This window comes from Erithacus rubecula (assembly GCF_903797595.1).
Source record: "Erithacus rubecula genome assembly, chromosome: 1".
In the NCBI taxonomy this organism is placed as follows: domain Eukaryota; kingdom Metazoa; phylum Chordata; class Aves; order Passeriformes; family Muscicapidae; genus Erithacus; species Erithacus rubecula.
In genome coordinates this window covers 74,170,980-74,190,772 of record NC_136658.1, presented here as the reverse complement: position 1 = coordinate 74,190,772, position 19,793 = coordinate 74,170,980, and the positions used below count along the sequence as shown (strand labels likewise).

The following is a 19,793-nucleotide window of genomic DNA, read 5'->3' as shown; positions in this document are numbered from 1 at the left end:
TGTGCATACAGTGTGTGAAAGTAAAAGCCTTGCAATACTTCCATCTGCTCTAAAATTCAGTAGCAAAGTGTAAAAATAATTCTCACTTGCTTTCTTATCTTTTGGGTTTGTTTTTTTCCCCTTCTATTAATATTTTTGGAGTACCTGCGATGCATCCTGATGCCTGTGGTTTAGCTTCATGCTTTTATTCTCAAGCTAGCAAAGCTCTATTTTGCCTATGATGAGGACAAATTATATTCAATCTAGCCACTGTACCTTCAGACAAATAATTAATGTACTTAATGCTTTTTTTTGTTTTGGTCATTTTTTCTGTAGAGGTTCACTTTAAATAGAGGCCCTTGTCTACAACTTGGGATATCTAGTTTAATTTTTCTTTTTCTGTGCATGTTGTAATATCTCTGTCCCCAGTTCTTAAAATAGGAATGGTATTGTTTTGTGCCTAATGTGTGGCTGCCATAAATTCATTCATGTTCATCAGGCATCAGAATGTTCCAAAGACCAGCACAGTGTGAAAAACGGTGACTAATGTATATTGAGAAAGGAACTGGAATAAAGAGTGTAGTTCAGATGTGTGATCAATATTTAGTAAGTCTAGCAAATTTTACATGGAGTGGTTGTAGACTGAAATATGTTCACTTAGTGTTCTATGTACTATTTACTTAGCCTAATTCTATTGCAAGGTTGTCGAGATTGTTCAAAAATACTAAATTGAAATTATCATCTGTGGTAATGTTGGCTAAAACTGTAAAAATAAAACTGAAACAGACTGTAAAAATACAACTAGAACACTACATATTTTGGAAGGAATATTTGGGGAAAACCAGAGTAACTATATAAATAATATATATAAAAGTCATCTGCTTAATATATGAAGATGTTATTCTACTAGTTTGGAAATATGGGAAAGACATTAAGTAATTTCTACATACCTGTATCTGTTATCCAGTATTAAGAATATAACTTGATTGTGAAAGAGAATGTTTGCCCAAAGGCTGCGTGGGTAAAACTGACTTAGGGTGAAAAGTACATTAAATGTGATGTGTCATTCTTTTGTCTCAGCTTTTGATTAAAATACTTATATTTGATGATATGGGTCAAAACCCACATTTTCCCCTTCCTGGTACAAGGCATATTGTGACTAATACCTACTAGGTTTTCCCATGCCATTCATTGTCATGCCATTCAAATATTTATTTCCGTTTCAGAAGGGCTTTTGATGTGGAACTGAATAATTATGTTTTTGTTGGAAGTATATCAACCCAGTTTCTACTAATCAAAACACCTTTAGTACACCTTTTCTAATTAACCCTGCTCTTTGTATTGCTAAATCACAGAATCATTTAACTTAGAAAAAAAAAATCATCCTCTTTGGGCAGCCTGTGGCAGGGCTTGACAACTCTTTCTTTCAGTGACCAAATTTTTCCCACTATCCAATCTAGACCTCCCTTGGTGCAACTTGGGGCTGTCACTTGTTACGTGGGAGAAGAGAGCAGAAGAGACACCTGGCTACACTCTCATTTTAGGTGGTTGTAATGAATAAGGTGCCTCAGTTTCTCCAGGCTAAATACCCCCAGCTCCCTCAGTTGTTCTTCACCAGACTTGTGCTCCAGACCCTCTGTGAGCTCCCTTGCCCTTCTCTGGATATGCTCCAGGACCTCAGTATCCTTCTTGTAGTGAGGGGCCCAGAACTGGACACAGGATTTCAGGTGTCACCTCACCAGTGCCACATACAGTAACACTTTCCAATTCAGTTTAATTAATATGCAAAATACAATTAAAACACAAAGATAATTCATCTGAGCGTGGAGAGCAAGGTCTTAGTGCAATTTATTTGTGAAATGAATGGTGTTATAACTGGTTCAGAAGACACAGAACTTAAAATTGAGAGAACTTGTTCTGGGAGAATGAACAGAAATTATGGAATTGTGATGTTCCCAATTAAAATTCTTGATTTGCTCTTGTGAAGGCTGTGCATCATGATAGATGCAAATACTGAGAACTTACAGAATGATCCATATCAGTGCCAGACTCAGGAAGATATTTATTATCATGGAGTTTGGAGGAGTAGTCAGCAATCTAGTGTCTTTGTATTACTACATTGTCTTCACATAGTGATTCTTGGACTATACAGATCTGTCCTGCCACAGAGTGGACAATCTGTGACAAAGTAGGACTTTATCAGATCCTGAAGCTTGTGTGCCTGTATTGAATTGCTTCTGCTATGACTGCAGGACTTTGGTAGGACCCAGTCCATGCTATGACATTGCAAGGGTTTTTTTTCTGCCTTGGAAATGTGTTTGACCCTTCCCAGGCTATTGAGGTCACCTGCATGGAAATGACAGGTGTGACTTGAATCTTCATTATTCTGGAGTGGCAACTAGTTGCCTGTGTTTGTTAAGGAAGCTGGTGGAGCCAGAGATTTTCACTGGCTGTAGTGGGAGCTTGGGCTCTCATGTGGACAGTGAAGTATAAGGTGTCTTCAGCTCAAAAGGATTCCCACCCTAGAAATAGGATTCATTTGCCTGAAGATAGATGTAGTTGCAAATTGTCCTTTGATGTGTTTATTGGGAGAATCAGAAACTGGCTGAAATTTGAGCTAGAAGTCTAGTTGGTTCTGAAGTCCCTAAAACTGTATTAACCACCTAATTTTAGGCAAATGAATTCTCTTCCAAATTGCCATATAGGCTCTCTGCTTTGTCACTGGCTCCTTCCAGCTTTATTTCTATGCAGTTTTGACTGCTTCATTAATCTACATCCACCGAGCCTGGGGACTTTAATGCACTGTTTCCTATGTTTAGCAATTTTTTAATGGAAATAATGTAAATCCACTTCATGCACACTCTAGAGGGTAGACATTTAAGTGGGCTTCTTCTTGCCACTTTTCATCTGCTTGTAGAATATGTTGTGTCTAAACTGAGTAACAGATTTTGTCTGTCATCAGTGAAGAGAGATGAACTTATAAAGAGTGAGTCTCAATTCATAACTTAGACAACAGTCTTCTCATTTTCTGTGGAGACAGACCAGGTGACTTAGAAAGTAAAGTTGACTGAGATGGTCCCACACTGCTGTGCTTCATTTTTTTTGGTTGCAGTGAGAGAGTAAACAGCACCTCATTATGCATGTAGAAGGGTAATCTCTAGAATTCTCTTTCTCCTTTCTTCATGGTAGATCCAAAGCTACTAAAGTGCTGGAATATCTCTCTCCACTGATAGGAAACAGAGTGGACCAAGGGTTCTGGAGGCCACAGTCCTCAAGGTGTTCTGCAGGTGGGCAGCATACTTGCAAATGAAGGTGGCAGAGATGAAATTATGTGTTTGACATTGTGCATGGTGGTATCTTAACATTTGAGACAGTAAACTGGAGATGAGTCATGTCTAACAGAGGAAAAATATATGACCCCTTTATGAGAGAAAATTTGAGTGTGCAAATTTGAGTTGCAAGTAATGACAAATTTCTTCCCAATGGTATTTTTAAAATCATATTTTAAGTGTTGGGTGTTGGTCCTGATGTGTAATGTCCTTTGTTCTTTCCTGAGCATAACAGAGCTCTGGTGTGAAGTAAAACAAAGTCTGAACTTAGGTCAGCTCTCATTTTTGACATGAGATATTGAAGTTATTACTCAAATTATTTTTATTATATTATTACTTGATTATTAATCAAAACCCATTGTATTAACATGGACAGATGGTCAGGCTGCATCATGTTTATTGAAGCTATTGATGTATTATAAATGAGAGCATCTATGCTGAAGTCTGCAATGGAGAGCTTCTATCAGAGCCATGCACATAGGTGTGGACTGTAATTCACAGCTTCTAAGATTGTTCTTTTTGGATTTTGGTGACCACTCTGAAAGGGTGTAGGTCTAGTCTCCTGTAGGGCCTGTGTCAGATCTGTGGAGATGTTTTATATATGCCATGATGACTCAAAGGCAGTAGGGGTTATTGGTCTTGCCTTTAGTTGTCGTTTACTTCAACGGTCTTATCTTGTGATAATTAAAATTCTGCTAGAGCAGTAAAATGGTAGAAGTTGCTGTTTTCCTGGGTAGTTAACAATATTGATGTAAAAAATTATATTCCTAGTAATGCTGGCAACTGGAAGTGATTGTACTTCTAAGCTTACATAGTAAAAGTGTAAGAAAATAAAACTCTAAACAACAGCTATCAATAAATTAATGATAAAATTTGCCAACATGCCAAATGCGTGGAGTGGAATTATAAGGCTTTCTATATGATTTATATATCAGGGAGGGCTAAAAATGTGTGTGACATTTTCATATATTGGTTGACTCTGTATGGCGAGAGTGGAGGTTCATGTCATCACAGCACATACGAACAAATGCTGAGTGATGAGTCTCAAAATGCAAATGTAAACTCTTAGTAGAGTTATTAGGTAGGTTTTTATTCTAATGAGTGTATCTCAGAATTACAGAATCACAGGATGGATCAGGCAAGAAAGGACCACAGTGGTTCGTCTGGTCCAGCCTCCCCGCTCAATCAGGGTCATGCTGGGTCACATTGCACATAATTGTATCCAGACAGTTCTGAGTATCTGCAGTGAGAGAAACTCCACAGCCTCTCTAGGCAGCCTATTCCAGTGCTTGGTGATCTGTACAGTAAGAAAGTTCTTCCCTTATATTCAGGTGGAACTTTCTGTGCATCAGTCTCTGCCTGTTGCCTCTTGTCCTATAGCTCAGCCCTGCTGAGCAGAGCCTGGATCCATCCTCTTGGCACTCTCCTTTGGATACTTACAGGCACTGATGATGCCCCATCTTAGTCATCTCTTCTTGAGGCTGAACAAGCCCAGCTCCCTCAGCCTTTCCTTGTAAGAGAGGTGCTCCAGTGCCCCAGGCATCCTTGCTCTTCTCCACTGGACCCTTTCCAGGAGCTCCATGTGTCTCTTGTCCTGAGGAGCCCAGAACTGGACACAGCACTCCAGATGTGCCTCAGCAGGTCTGAGTAAAGGGGCAGGATCACCTCCCCTGACCTGCTGGCACTGCTCTTCCATCCTAATCCACCCCAGGACACCAATGGCCTTCTTGGCCTCAAAGGCTGGCTCAGGCACAGCTTGTTGTCTACCAGGACCCCCAGGTCCTTCTCTGCAGAGTTGCTTTCTAGCAGATTTTTCCCCCAGCCTGTCCTGGGACATACAGTTATTTGGTGAAGAATCCTGCATTTGGCTTTCTGGAATTTCAGACAGTTCTTCTCTGAACATCTCTCCAGCCTCTCGAGGTCCTTCTGGAGGGTTGCACCAAACTCTGTTCTGTTGTCCACTCTCCCACCTTTGTGTTGTCAAATCTCATATTTTTACCTCTTTATCAATGACCTAGAAAAAAAAAAAAGAAGACAATTTCTGCAAATGTACAGATTACAAGAGATGGCATACTCATTCACAGAACAGTCAAAATTATTTGATAAGATAGGTTCAAAGAAAAAATATGTTTTAGATCATGAATGGCTCTGGAGATATGGTAGTTTGGATGTGCATGTGCTCACAGTGTAATTCTGTGGCCACATAAGCAGAAATAGTATGGTAAATTCTCTCTGATTTTATTGCTGGCAAGACTGCCACTGGCATATTATGTCCAATTCTGCTTCTGCAGTTAAAGACAGATGATGACAAATTGGAAGAGAATCAGAGGAGAGCAGTGAGAGTGGTTAAAGAGCTTGAAGATAATGCAAGGATTCAGGAACTTAATCTATTTAGCTTTCAAAGGAAACATCAAGAGACTGTTATAACTGACTCTGTAAGATCTCAAGAAAGAAATTTGGTACAAAATATGTTCTTTCAGTAAAAGATAAAATTATACCAAGACAAGTGCTTAAATTCTGATGCTGGGTGTAAATAGTAAATTTTAATAAATTAAATTTAATTATTGGAATAATTTTAAAGGACCTGTTGCAATTTTTTTTGCCAGACTTTCTAAAGTCCAGATAGATAGTTCTGTATTCCTATATTGTGTGTTCTGATTCAAAGAGTATTAATTTCAAAAGTGTTTGTTTTATATTGTTTTAGAGTTTTGGGCAGTTCTTAAGACTCTTCTTACATATCCATGAATGTGCAGATAAAGTGGTATTCCTATAATGGCAATCCTTTTTGAAGTATGTTTGGTTAAATGCATTTTCATTTTTGTAAATACTGGCAGTATGTCTGAACTCAATAACAGAAGTTAATAAAGCCAGAACGGTGTTCAGTGCCTGTAATGGTATCTCATAGAAAATGGAGATGCTCTTTGCCCCAACCAACTAGCAATTTCTGGTTGATACATGGTATTAATATGGTACTAAGAGGTAATTTAGGTATTGTAAACTACTGATGAATGAATAAGATTGAGCCCCAGTACTTGAGAATAATTGTGTTACTTAAAATGGATTTTTGGGTGCATTAATTACAGCCTTTCTTTTCAACAGGCCCATGCTAAGGTCTGGCATCTCTACAATGACCATTTCCGTCCAGCTCAAAGAGGAAAAGTGTCCATTGCCCTTAGCTCCCACTGGATAAAACCCCAGCATATGACTGAAAAGAACATAAAAGAATGCCAAAAATCCCTTGATTTCGTGCTTGGCTGGTTTGCTAAGCCCATATTTATTGATGGTGACTATCCAGAGAGCATGAGGAGCAACCTCTCATCTCTGTTGCCTGAATTCAGTGAGGCTGAGAAGAAGTATATTAAGGGAACTGCAGACTTTTTTGCTATTTCTTTTGGAGCTACCCTGAGTTTCCAGCTTTTGGACTCCCACATGAAATTCCAGCAGTTGGAATCAATAAGCCTGAGGCAGCTCCTTTACTGGATAAACAGTGAATATAACAATCCCCAAATATTCATTGTGGAGAACAGCTGGTTCGTTTCTGGTACCACCAAGAAAGATGATGCCAAATATATTTACTATCTCAAGAAGTTCATTATGGAAACTTTAAAAGGTAGGACTTACTTTGTATTAATACATGCTTGAAAAAATCATACTTCAGTATAGCCTACAGGGGTGTGTTGAGGCACCAGGCTGAAAACTGATTTTTGTGTTTAGCATTCAACTTAGCACTTGTGAAATGAGACGTCAAATCCCTTTTTTGGGTTTGTTTTTTCTTTAAAGAACGTTCTTATTTGCAGATAGCATTTGGTGAGCTTGATGCTGCTGTCCTTGAAGTCAGTAGGAAAATTTCTGCTGTCTTTGGTAGGAGGAAGTGCAAGATGTACACTATATTCTCAGTGGCCTTAGGAGAATTTTCTGTTATATATTAATAGCTGCTTTCCTTATCTGAATGCATATGTACAAAACATAAGAATATATATATGTTAAGCTAAATACTATGCAATAGGAATTCCCCTGGAAAAAACCATAAGGCTGAAATAGTACATTTTAAAATTAAATATTGGAACCTTTTCTTTCTGCATCTTGCTCTTGCACAAATTTTGCATTTGTACAGCCGTGGGCATCAATCACAGTAATTTGAATTTACATCAGTTAAGGGAGAACTGAATGGTTGAGGATATATAATGAAAATAATTTAATTTGTTAGCCTATTTTTTTTTCCAAACAGTAAGAAAAATACTCCGCCTTAGATGAGACTTATTTGCTATTTTCCTGTTTCCTTCTGGTAAAACATTTTTTCAATCCTATTAGTCGCCAGTAAGTTGTTGGGCTTCCCACTTTCACTTTCATTGTCTTGTAATTTCTAAATTTGCAATTTATTAAGTGATTTACTTGTCTACAGTTTACTGCTCTTGGTTTAAAGAGTACTGTTGTATCTGTTAGTTCAGATGAGATAGATGTTGTGTTACATTGCCATTTTCATATGGTGAATGAGAAAAAATTGTCATTTTATTCTCAGCAGTAATGAAGATGCAGAGGACTCCCAAATTGGCTTCATCTGCTATTCCAGAAACCTAATTATTGAAAACAAATTAAAAGGTGAATAAATACCTGAGCCTGTGGATCCAAAATAAAGGGATAGAAGCAAAACAGCAACTAACTGTCCAGTTCCCCCTATTTCTGCTTAGATTTTAAATTGCTGGAAGTACATACATGGATCTATCTTTTAATCATAGCTGGCTGGAAGCAATCTCAATTTACAAAGTGTCTTTTGTTTTATTGTATCACTCTATAAATAATAATAACAGCAACAACAGTATGATTAACTTGTCATAAGATACTGGTACTTCCCTAAACCTTTTATAGTAAAAAAAAGAACAAAGAAAACAGAGACAGACTGGGTCTGCAAAAGAGACTTGGGTATCATTAAAATGCAAAGTATTACACCCAAATCTTCTGTTGTTGGAATCTGCAAAATCCATTGTAAATACCAAAGTTCTCTATGCAATACCTTGGGGAATTTAGCTGAGAAAGATCCAAAAAAAGCATCATGCTGTCTGTGAGCAGATTTGTTGGACAGCATTAAAAACCAAAGGCACAAGCTTTCTCTCAGAGAAATGTAGATTTGCCTGTCCAGTGAAATGAAGCACTGTAATATGAAGATTTTTGAGGTATTTACCATGAAATTTACTCCAGTGGCGAAGGGACAGTAAAATGACACTGGAGCTGTAGCACTGAGAAGCAAGGATGATTAATTTAGACACAGGGCTGCATAACTGGAATTTTGCAACTTGATAGATCTTGCCAGTATCTGTGCCTGGTTGTGTGTATGCACTGGTTCAGACAGAGCTGCTTTTTTCTGCATCTACTTTAACAAGTAAGTGCAGCCCAGTTGGTACAAGCCTGTAGAGTAAAAAGGAATTGGTGTTGAGGGCCAGGTGTCCACACTGTATGCATTCTCATTTCTGGATTAATTTCACCCCAAAGGAACCCAGGCCATGCATTTTGAGTCCTTTGTGTGATGTGAACTGAAGCATGATGAGGGAGATTTGCTCAAAAATGTGCTCCTGATTTCTCTTGAAGTGCTGATGTAGGTGTCCATTCTGATATTGCATGCTGTAGACAAGCTCTGTACATTTTTTTTTAATTTGTTTTTTTCATTTTCCTTTAGGAAAGGATATTTATTTGGGATTCACAGCCCTGTTTGCTATTTTTTTCCCCCAAGCACCATTTAGGGTTGATTAGAGTAAATACAGCTGTAGTATAAAATTGTTAAATATTAATTAGAGGTATTAATTGGTTGGAGATTTCTTCTCCCATGTGTGAGTATCTCACCACTTACTCTGGGGTCATATTCACTTCCCTTCTCTGCCTCTGGTATGACAAACACATGGATTGTGCCTTGTAAAGCAGAGCATTTTGCCTGGGAGGACGTCCAAGCTCCTCTGGGTCATGTTGACTAGTGGAGGTCAGGTCACTGTCTGGGCAGTTACCAGATCTGAATTCAGAGTCTTAAGCAGAAAAGGAACAGTCAGGCCCATGATAAGTAGGACCAAGCTATTCTCAGGTATGTCCAGAGGCAAAATGTAGATCTTGGGCACCTTCCTGATGGAAGCATGAGCTGAGGGCTTCACACGCCTCCCGTTCAGGCGCTGGGGTGGGACAGCCCTGAGCGAAGGGTTTTAAAGATCTGTAGTTGATACTTAAGGTTCTGCCACATTTCCATGCATGGCTTCTATACTGTTGAGCCAGACAGGGCATGAGCTGAACTGCTGTTTAATTTTTAACCCAGTTCTGGCAGAGTTCTGGGCTGTACAGTATCATGCTTGTAGGTGTCCTCTGGGAGATTGCTCAAATAGGGAGTCACTTGCAGTGGTAGTACGGGCAAGGCCACTAAGTTTCAGAAGCAAGGACAGTCTAGGTTTCAGTCAGCCCTGTTTGGTCACCAAGAAACATAAAAGGAAAAAAAAGATATATACACAGCAAGGAAAGAGAGGAGAGGAGAGGAGAGGAGAGGAGAGGAGAGGAGAGGAGAGGAGAGGAGAGGAGAGGAGAGGAGAGGAGAGGAGAGGAGAGGAGAGGAGAGGAGAGGAGAGGAGAGGAAGGAGAGGAGAGGAGGAGGAGAGGAGAGGAGAGGAGAGGAGAGGAGAGGAGAGGAGAGGAGAGGAGAGAAAAAACCAGAAAAAAGAAAAGAAAAGAAAAGAAAAGAAAAGAAAAGAAAAGAAAAGAAAAGAAAAGAAAAGAAAAGAAAAGAAAAGAAAAGAAAAGAAAAGAAAAGAAAAGAAAAGGAGAAAAGACCATTAATTTTCATTGTGGTTTCTCAGTAATATGCAATCCATGTGACACTTCCAGACTTTTTTCAAACTTCCAAACATTTTTCAAGTTGCTTCTTTCCTAGGTGACACTTAAAAGTTAATACATTTTTTAGAAAGGATTTGAGGAGAATTTTTACAAGGTGCTTAGGAAGTGTGGGAGTGCTGTGTGATGACTTACAGAAGGGTGAGAAGCTGTTCAAAGAAGTTCTCACTGAAAATGGTTCACACAGTGGACCTGTACTGGCTTTTACTCTGCTGTATGGCAGATGTCATCATGGGTGCATGCAGAGGTTACAAAAATAATGACATTTGCCAAACACAAAAGAATGGTGCCTTTAGGAGGAGAAGTATTCCATTTCCTTAGACATTTTCTCATGACCTCTGACAAAGACTGCGCCAAATTTGTTGCTTATTTAACTGCATTGTTCCTTTAATTGATTCAAACAGGGTTACAATCAGGAATCCATGTGGTCCCTCAGAGCTGATTGTAATGAGGTACATTAGCAGGAAATTAGGATCTTGTTATTCTGCTTGCCTGAAATAACGCTTTCAGTGTTACTAGGCTGGTAAATATTATGTTCAGTCAGTATCCAGTTTGGGCTGACAGAAAATGGTGAGTAATAAAGATAAACTTTGCTGGCTACAGAGCCAAACACCAGTTCAAAAGAACGCTTAAGAATGTGCTTAAATGCATTGCTGAATTAGGGTGGGTCTAATTATGTAATTAGAATAAGCACACTCCTTTGTGCTTTCCTGGAGCTGAGCCTTTCTCAGGAACATTTTGCTGAATCTCGGTGTTTAATACAGCTAAAAGTGAGTATCAGGTGGAATCTTATAATGATGATGGTAAAACTAACAGATACCAGTAGATCCTGACATTAACCTTCAAAGCATGTGGTGATTTTAGAGGTCAAACACTTGATCTAGAACATGCACATATTTTTAGAAAGCCTTAAGTATTTGAGCTGTAAAATGCCATGCCGTAAAAGATGTGAAGAGACACAATTACCAGATAAACAGAGTCTTTCTGTATTATCACTTCTACTTGGAATCTGTGGTAATAAAAATTCATGTGCACACCAAACGTGCTGTGAGGTTTTTCCTCAGTATGTATTTGGAGTGGAGGAGGAAGAGATGAAAAGGAGTGTAACTTTTGTTTGCGTACAGGGTAGTGCTGCACTAAGAGCTACTCTGAAGTGAGCTGCAGTGTGAGCAGAGCAGAGGGCAGTGCAGGGCAGTCACTGGATCCATGGCTGCAGATGCCTCAGGCACTGCTCTGAAGCTGAGGTTTGGCACATCTGATGAGCAGCACTGCACAAACCATTGCTGCACGGCTTCTCTTTCTAAATCTTGCTGCTTTAAAGCCAAGCAGGCACCTGTGCTGCCTTCTACCATAATGTGGCAGCTCCCCGAGTGCAGCTGAAATATGTTCCCTGAATAGGCTTTGAGGAAGGCCCTGAGATACTTATCTGACCTGTTGCATTGTTCTTACACACTAATGCTGCAAGCATTGCTGATAGGCTGTAATCTACAGAGGAAAAATGAGCACTCTGCTAAGTTTGGGTTTGTTCTTTTCTCAGCTATCCGGTACGATGGAGTGAACGTGTTTGGCTACACAGTCTGGTCCCTCCTGGATGGCTTCGAGTGGCATAGAGGGTACAGCATTCGGCGTGGTCTGTTCTATGTTGATTTTCAAAGCTATGACAAGAAGCTGATTCCCAAATCTTCTGTCTTGTTCTATCAAAAGCTGATAGAAAAAAATGGTTTCCCGCCTTTGCCTGAAAACCAGCCCATAGAAGGTCTTTTTCCCTGTGGCTTTGCTTGGGGAATTGTTGACAACTACATTCAGGTGAGTCTGATAATAAAGGTGGCAGGCTGTCCAGCCAGATCAGTGCACAAGTTCACAGTGACATATTTTCTAAATTGAGTGTCCTTGCCACACTCTGTGTGTGTGTATTACCACAGTGCTGCAAGGAGACAGGTACAAGGCTTTTGTGCCAAACACTGTGTCTTTGATTCTTCACCAGACTTTCTGTGTGTGACCAACGAGAACCAGTCAGATTAGGACACTATAAGTAATGTTTCAGAAAAATGTGTGGAAATGGGAAGGAGTATGATGGTTGTTTTCCCTAAGCATGTGTGATCAGTTATGGGAAGTCAGTTCTTTTCAAAGGGAAGTCATTTAAATCTGATAAACTGTAAAATACATGTTTTAGAAAACTTCCTGAAACTCCAGTGGCATGTTTCTACATTTTACGAATATACATCCTGGCACTGTTCTTAGAGAGATTTTATATAAAAGGAAGTGAACAATATTAAATTTAAATGAAATTTCTGTATTCCTTCTATTTCAATTTATGTCATACTGTGTCTGATGAGGGCCTGCAGTGCCCCTGCATAGAACCTAGCTCAGTCTTTATTTCAACTGATGTGATATTTTGGAAGAATTTTTCAAATTCTAAGACTTTATAACATGAGTGAAATTGTACCTTACCTATGATCACTTAAACTGTTGGGCTCTGTAATTCTCCGATGCTATTTTGGGTGCTGAGCTTCTCTAACCACAGTAAAGAGGTGTAAATTCAAAGCCAAGGCTTCATGCAAGAACAGAATTTTTAATTTATTTTTTCCACAAAGACAGAATTTTTCTTAAGGTTAGAATGTGAGGAGCTTGTTTGTTTTTTCTCACTCCAAATGTAAGATTTGGCTTTGTTCTCTGGAGACTTACTGCAGCCTCCTTACCTCATGCACTGATTTCCAAGAAAATTTAAGTCATCCTCCTAGCTCTCAGATAGATTAAGAATTGGAAATGGAATTGCTGCTTTTGGAGTCAATAACAACTATAAAGTTGTGGAGTCAGTCAGCTTACAACAGCTAAAAAATCCCTCCCATCCCCAAAACCTTCAAAGCTGAATATTTTCTTTTCAAAAGGCCATTCAAACATTTTGTGCCATAAGGCTTAGGTAGTTTGATTTGTAGATGCATCACAGTGGAAAAACTGTTTTGACAGCATTCCCACAGTATTAGTGGCAATGCATGCTTTAGTAATCTACAAGGGACAATTCTCCAGAAAAGCAATTTCCCTCAGACATGCTGTTTTTTATTGCTTTCTTCTATAAGCACAGTACTGACCTCTCCGGAGAAAATAGCAACTGATTTTCAGCAGCCTCTTTTATACAGTCTGCAGAGCCTCAGCTACAAGTTGAACACTGGTTGTAGGCTGACACCTGCTTTTCAAACGGAGGGCAGGAAAAGGAATCTGAACTCAGGGGGAAACCACACACCAAAGATTAAAAAGAAAGAGAAAAGGACTAATAAAGACCATGGTACCACTGTCCTGTAGTTTGGATCTAGAAAGAATTACACAGAGTATGAATGAGGAAATTTCACACTGTGCATTATTGTAAGTAGTTTAATTTTTCATTTTCTAGTCCTTACTGTGCTGGTGATTTTCATTAAAAAGTGAAATTATAATTCTGAGCAGCCCTGAGAAGCTCATTTTGTACTGTGTTACTGCGTGTCACACAGGCAGTTCTGACATCTGAAACCCTAAAGCCTTCTCAGAAATGCATTTTCTGTTGGAGTAACATCTAGTGGGTTTACTCAGAAACCCAAAAAATTGATTCAGACATCAACAGCCTGCTGAAATAACTTGGAAATGACTTCAGTATGAGTTAAATAAAAAAGGATGTCTTCAGCAAGAAAGAAAAATTTTGCTTGTCAAGTGAATTTTTGCTAGAAATCAAGTGGAGAGCATTACTCATCTTTCATCATAGTCAGGAAAGGAACAGAAGACAGAAATTATGTTGTATTCATTATTTCTTTTCTTGCATTCAGGGAGTGGTCTTGAAACTGACTGTACTGGGTAATTTACAGCAGACAATCTCTCTGTAGACCCTCCTTAATCTTGAAAGAAAGCATTTTAAAAATTACTGTAGTCTTCATTGAAGATCTCCTTCTCTGGAGATCTGTTGCAGACTTAGTGCCTTATCCCTGAACAGTGCCTTGTTTCTTTTGGAAACTGGAACAGCTTAGAGAGGACATAAACATGATGACCATTAGCATAAGGTTGTTTGGAAAGTAGGGTGAAAATTATATATAGATTTGGTACTTTTTTTGACATCACTTGTTAACAAAAAAGTAATTCATTCATATGAGCCCAGTATCAGAGATGCTGAATGTAATACTTTGACTAGGCTGTGCCTGATGGTTCTGATGTTCCCACCTACCTGGAACAAGCAGCTTGAATCTGGTGTGCTTCTTGCTCTTCCTAGGTAGACACGACACCCGCCCAGTTTGTTGACCCCAGTGTTTATGTATGGGATGTTCACCATTCGAAGAAGCTCATTAAAGTGGATGGAGTTTATGCCTCGAAGCGCAAGCGTCACTGTGTTGACTTTGCTGCTATCAGGCTCCAGATCTCTCTTCTGCAAGAAATGCATGTCACACACTTCCATTTTTCACTGAAATGGTCTTTAATCCTTCCTTTAGGGAACCTTTCTCTGATTAACCACACACTTGTACATTACTACCAGTGTTTTGCTAGTGAACTTCTCAGAGTTAATATAACTCCTGTTGTTGCTTTATGGCAACCTATGATTGAGAATCAAGAGCTTCCAGTTTCTCTTGCCAAATATGGAGCTTGGGAGAACACAGAAACTGTTCAGGCTTTTGTTGAGTATGCCAGATTCTGCTTTACAAGTCTTGGGGACCATGTCAAATTTTGGATCACCATGAATGAACCGTCTGTGAAAAACCTGACATACACAGCAGGGCACAACCTTTTGAAAGCCCATGCAAAAGTCTGGCATCTTTACGACAAAGAATTCAGGAGATCTCAGAAGGGCAAAATATCTATAGCTTTGCAAGCCGACTGGGTAGAACCAGCTTGTCCCTTTTCCAGGAATGACCAAGAAGTTGCTGACAGAATTTTAGAGTTTGACATTGGCTGGCTTGCAGAGCCCATCTTTGGGAATGGAGACTACCCAGAGGTGATGAGAGCGTGGCTTCACAGAATAAATGGTGTTGACCTGTATAATTTCCACTTGCCTTACTTCTCAGAAGATGAAAAGAAGTTAATACAGGGCTCATTTGATTTTTTTGCCTTGAGTCACTACACTACTACCCTTGTGGGCTCAGAAAAAGAAGATGCAGTAAAATATGACCACTTCCTTGAAGTTCAAATGATCAATGACATCACATGGCTTCACTCTCCCAGCAGAGCTGCAGTGGTGCCCTGGGGACTGCGCAAATTGCTCACGTGGGTGAAATCAAAGTATGGCGATGTCCCAGTTTATGTTATGGCTAATGGGATTGACGATGGCCAGAATATGGTGCACGATAAGCTCAGGGTGTATTACATACAGAATTACATCAATGAAGCTTTAAAAGGTAAGGAATGATGATTTTTAAGTCACAAATCCCACCTTTGGTATACACTGTGTGATAGACTATATTTAGCTTTAGAAGACGTTCTCTGTAGAATACACCATAAATGAAATGTTACTACAGTGAAACAGGTGATTTTCCCCTTGATTTGTGATTGATTTGTGTTAGTAAATGTCAGGAAGACTGACCTTGCTTATATTCTGCATAAGACACCAAAAGTTTTTTATGGATTCAATAAATTTAAATAGAAGTTATGTGAGTAGCTCCATATGTATTTAGTCAGATTTTCATCTTATTGCACATCTACTGTTTTGCTTTGTTGCTCCTCTCCACTGATGTGCCTCAGGGCTGGATATGAGTTCTGTTCCTCACTTGTCTCTGTATCTTATCCAACAGTGGTCTTATCCAAGAGTGATCTTCATAATAATTCAGCTGTCTACCTCATTATGCCATTTCCTGGACTGTTTCCTGCTATTCAGAACACATACAAGTCTCTTTCTCTGTCCCAAAGATTCATAAATTATAAGGCAAAAGAGAGGCATTTTGAGTCATCTTGTCTTACAGCACATGCTGTTTTTTTCAGAAAAGCACAAGATCCAAATGAGATAGTTTTTTACTGATGAAGAATTTGGCACTTCACTCTGTGAGGTGTGTGTGTATGTGTGTGTATATATGTATATGTATATATATACACATATGTATCACTTCTACTATTAATTGCTCTACTTTCAGCTTTAAGCAATTTTGTTGAGTGTTTCCACATGTATTTTGCCTATATAGGTATATGCAGACACAAGACAAGCTATCTCTCATTTATCTCTTTGGTAGGTAACATAGACAAAGCTCTTTGAGGCATCATTTCAAAGCTCTGAGTTGTCAAGTTTTTCCCTGTATGCTGGCATTCCTCATGGGAGGGGCAAACCCTGACCTGGACATATTGTTCCTGTCACACTTAGGCAGGTATAACACAACCTCTTACCCTCCTCATTTCTACATGCAAGCAGGCTGTTGGCCTTCCTGGCCATGGAAGCAGGTTGATGCACAGATTCTGTGGTGATTTACTGACATTTTAAACATAGTTACAGATTCCTACCCTCCCATTCCAAGTAGGACTGCCTCTTCAAAAGTAGGTCTGCTTGTTCTTTGGTGTCTTCACATTCAGTCATGTTCAAATGCCTGCTGCTTGTCTGTGCAAACCTTGCTGCACTAGCTAAGTTATGTCTCTAATCTTTGTGATACTTGGAGACTGTGAGAAATGGCTTTACATTCATTTCAGGTTGCTGATATATTTAAGATCATTAAATGACAGTGCTAAAAGCCAAGCTCCATGACCATGGTAGAAATACACACACTGTGACACTTACCTGCAATTACTTTCTAGACTTTTAGTTCTATTACTTCTTAATTCTGCTTGAGACCAGTTGAAAGCTGTTTATTATGGGCTTCCCTTGACCTCATAACATTCTACTTTCTTGTTCCAAATGCCATCTAATACCAAATCATTTGCCTTATGAAGCTCTAAGTATGTAACATCAAACATCATTACTTCCATTGATCTGCTGATCTCAGAAAAAAAAGATGTCAAGTGATTTTGGCAAGATTTATTTTTCATAAAGCTAAGCTGATTGACATTAATCATGTATTATCTCCTAAATTTCATATTTATCAAGCTTTATATAATCTGTTTCACTCTTTTGATAGGTAGTGAAGGATGGCTGGCAGTTCCTGTCCACTTTATTAACTATTGGCTTTAACTTCCTCTTCTGTAATTTCCACCTCTTTTGCAAATTACTGAACATCAGTGTTAAGTGCCCAAGAGTTCATTCTCCAGCATTTTGTAGCACTGCATGCATGTTTTATAAATCTATAGTTAAAAAAACATATTTTGGCTATATATGGGCTTGTGGTTTCAAACTGGTTTTTTTTCTCTGTTGCTTGTCTCCTTGGCACTTCTGTTTTCAAAGTGTCTGTGGATATGGGCTTTTCTCCCAGTTCCCATTAGCAAGAACACCTACACATGCCTCTGTTTTTTACAGAACTTTGCCCTTTGTACTGTTCTGGTACCACTGTCCCCCAGTCAGTTCTTTCTCCATCTTCTGTCTGGCTTGTAAATAGCTCCTGTGTTTTTCAACTTAACTTATTTTCTTATCTTTTCACCTTTTTGTGATGGATAAATACGTCTCTGCTAACTAGCCATAATACTTTTCCTAAAGTTTAATCTCCCCCTTTAGACACCACACACTTCTCCATAGTGTTTAGTCCATCAGCTTTTCCATTTTTTCTTCCTCTTCTCCGGTATTGCATTTTAGTCTTTCTTGTTGTTACATAACTTTGGCATCATGACTGATTCAGCTTTCTCCAAGACTTTAATTTCTTTTTTTTAAGACCTTGTGTAGTAATTGAGATGAATTAGAAATCGAGAGGAATTAGAAATCAGATGCCCTTACCTCAGTGTCGCAGTGTAGAGGAGGATTGGTGTGTTGTATACCCTGGCCTTGAAGTCCCTGTTCTGCCTTCTTCCTCCAGCTAGTTTCAGGCACTGCATGTGGAAATTTTTGTGCACATAATATTGCTCACCTGCATTGTTCCAGGGGAGCCTACAGGTTTGTGCAGATAAATGATTCTAGTATACAGGATGGGACCCTTTGGACTGAGGCCGTAGTTTGAAGTGTTTTGTACTCTGTTTAAGTACATCTTTGCCAATTGAAAACAAAGAACAGCAGTAACTATTTATGTAACACTGTTAAGTCCACCTGCAGTTCTGCAAACCCAACTAATTATCCTCAGCAGCAGCTCTGTTAAAGGGCAGGTAAATATTTCATTTTACACATAAAAAGTAGGTTAGAGATGCTAAAGTCTTGTATATGGCTTCAGAAAGATTTGTTTCCAGAAGCATATGAAAATTCATTTCTGTGTTGTTCTGCTTTAACTTGTTAAAATAGTGATTTTGAGATATAAACTATTGCAGTTTGCATTAACTACCTTGGATTGATTTTTTTTTTGTCAAGTGGAATGGATGGCTCAAGGTTAACACTGCAGCTGCTGCACCTCTTGCAGTAGCTGAGTTAGCAGTATGGATTGTGGGCATGTTCTCAATAAAGACTAATACAGGTCATCTTAGATCAGAAATTTGGGCTAATAACAAGAGAGGGCAGTGATTTGCATAATCTTTCCCCTTGCACCAGTGCTATCCCAGTACATCACCTCAGTGTGGCTGTGTGATTTTTCTGGTGTCACTGTGCCTTTTCTAGTGAGAAGTGCAGCCTGAAATCCTCTGTTTGACTGTCCCCATCAGGATGTGCCCTGCAAGGGAGAAGGAGCAATCAGAGAAACAGGCTGCAGAAAACTAGGGGCAGGAAACCCAAAACCTGTATTCTTTCATACATAACAAAGAGAGCCATCTTTTCATGACAGGTTCCATGCTGATCATTAAACAGAGTCAGTCACTCACAGCTGTGTTTACCAAGCACAAGGAAATAAATTGCAGGATACTCACATATCACACTGTTTGGCAGTGACTGACAGATTCTTACTTTTTATGAGAAACACTTAACAGATGTTCATATACCTTACCTAATTTTGGAGAGGAGGAGTTCAGATGTGGGTTTAACATTCCCCTGCCCCTCCTTTACATATGGGCATATGGTACTGCTCTTGAATGCAAAGTGACATTGATTCATTTCTTCAACCCTTTGTTTTCTTTTGCAGCTTACACCTTGGATGACGTTAACCTTCAAGGATATTTTGTCTATTCTTTTAATGACAAGACTGCTCCTAAGTATGGTCTCTACAGCTATGTTGCAAATCAATATGAACCAAAGCCTTCTCTGAATCATTACAGAGAAATTATTGACAATAATGGTTTTCCTGGTCCTGAAACTCCTGAGTTGCTGTGTCCAGAAGAGGTTGCCTTGTGTCCCGAATGCCATTTCTTCCGAAAGAGAAAATCCTTATTAGCCTTTATCTCTTTCATATTTGTTGCTTTTATTGTTACTATACTCTTCATTACTTACTACTCCAAGAGGGTAGAAAGAAGGTATAAATAGAGTTTGTCATTTGAATAAATCCCTTACTGTCCTTTTTCTTGCATCCCCTTGGGAAATCTGAAATAAGAGTGCACAATGCTGTGATTGCTTCAGCATTAGGAAGGCATTTACATTGCCTGATACTGCAGGGTATTGACAGTGAGAAACTACTGCTTGCACATGGCTTCCAGAAATAATGTTCTCTGTTACAGTTCCTTTGGTTTATAAGCAGTCCTTGATTCCTGTAGTTGGAGTTG

At 39.1% G+C, this 19,793-nt stretch overlaps 1 protein-coding gene across 2 annotated transcripts in view; it reads left to right on the top strand.

Moving 5' to 3' along the window:
- KL (klotho) overlaps nucleotides 1–19,578 on the top strand; it is a 42,401-nt gene extending 22,823 nt beyond the window's left edge. For both annotated transcript variants that reach the window (XM_079322536.1, XM_079322535.1), the window contains exons 2-5: nucleotides 6,408–6,918; nucleotides 11,704–11,972; nucleotides 14,398–15,514; nucleotides 19,220–19,578. In XM_079322536.1, coding sequence (XP_079178662.1) covers nucleotides 6,408–6,918; nucleotides 11,704–11,972; nucleotides 14,398–15,514; nucleotides 19,220–19,557 — 2,235 coding nt within the window. In that variant the 3' untranslated portion in view covers nucleotides 19,558–19,578. The remainder of the gene's footprint in view (nucleotides 1–6,407; nucleotides 6,919–11,703; nucleotides 11,973–14,397; nucleotides 15,515–19,219) is intronic.
- The last annotated feature ends 215 nt before the right edge of the window (nucleotides 19,579–19,793 follow it).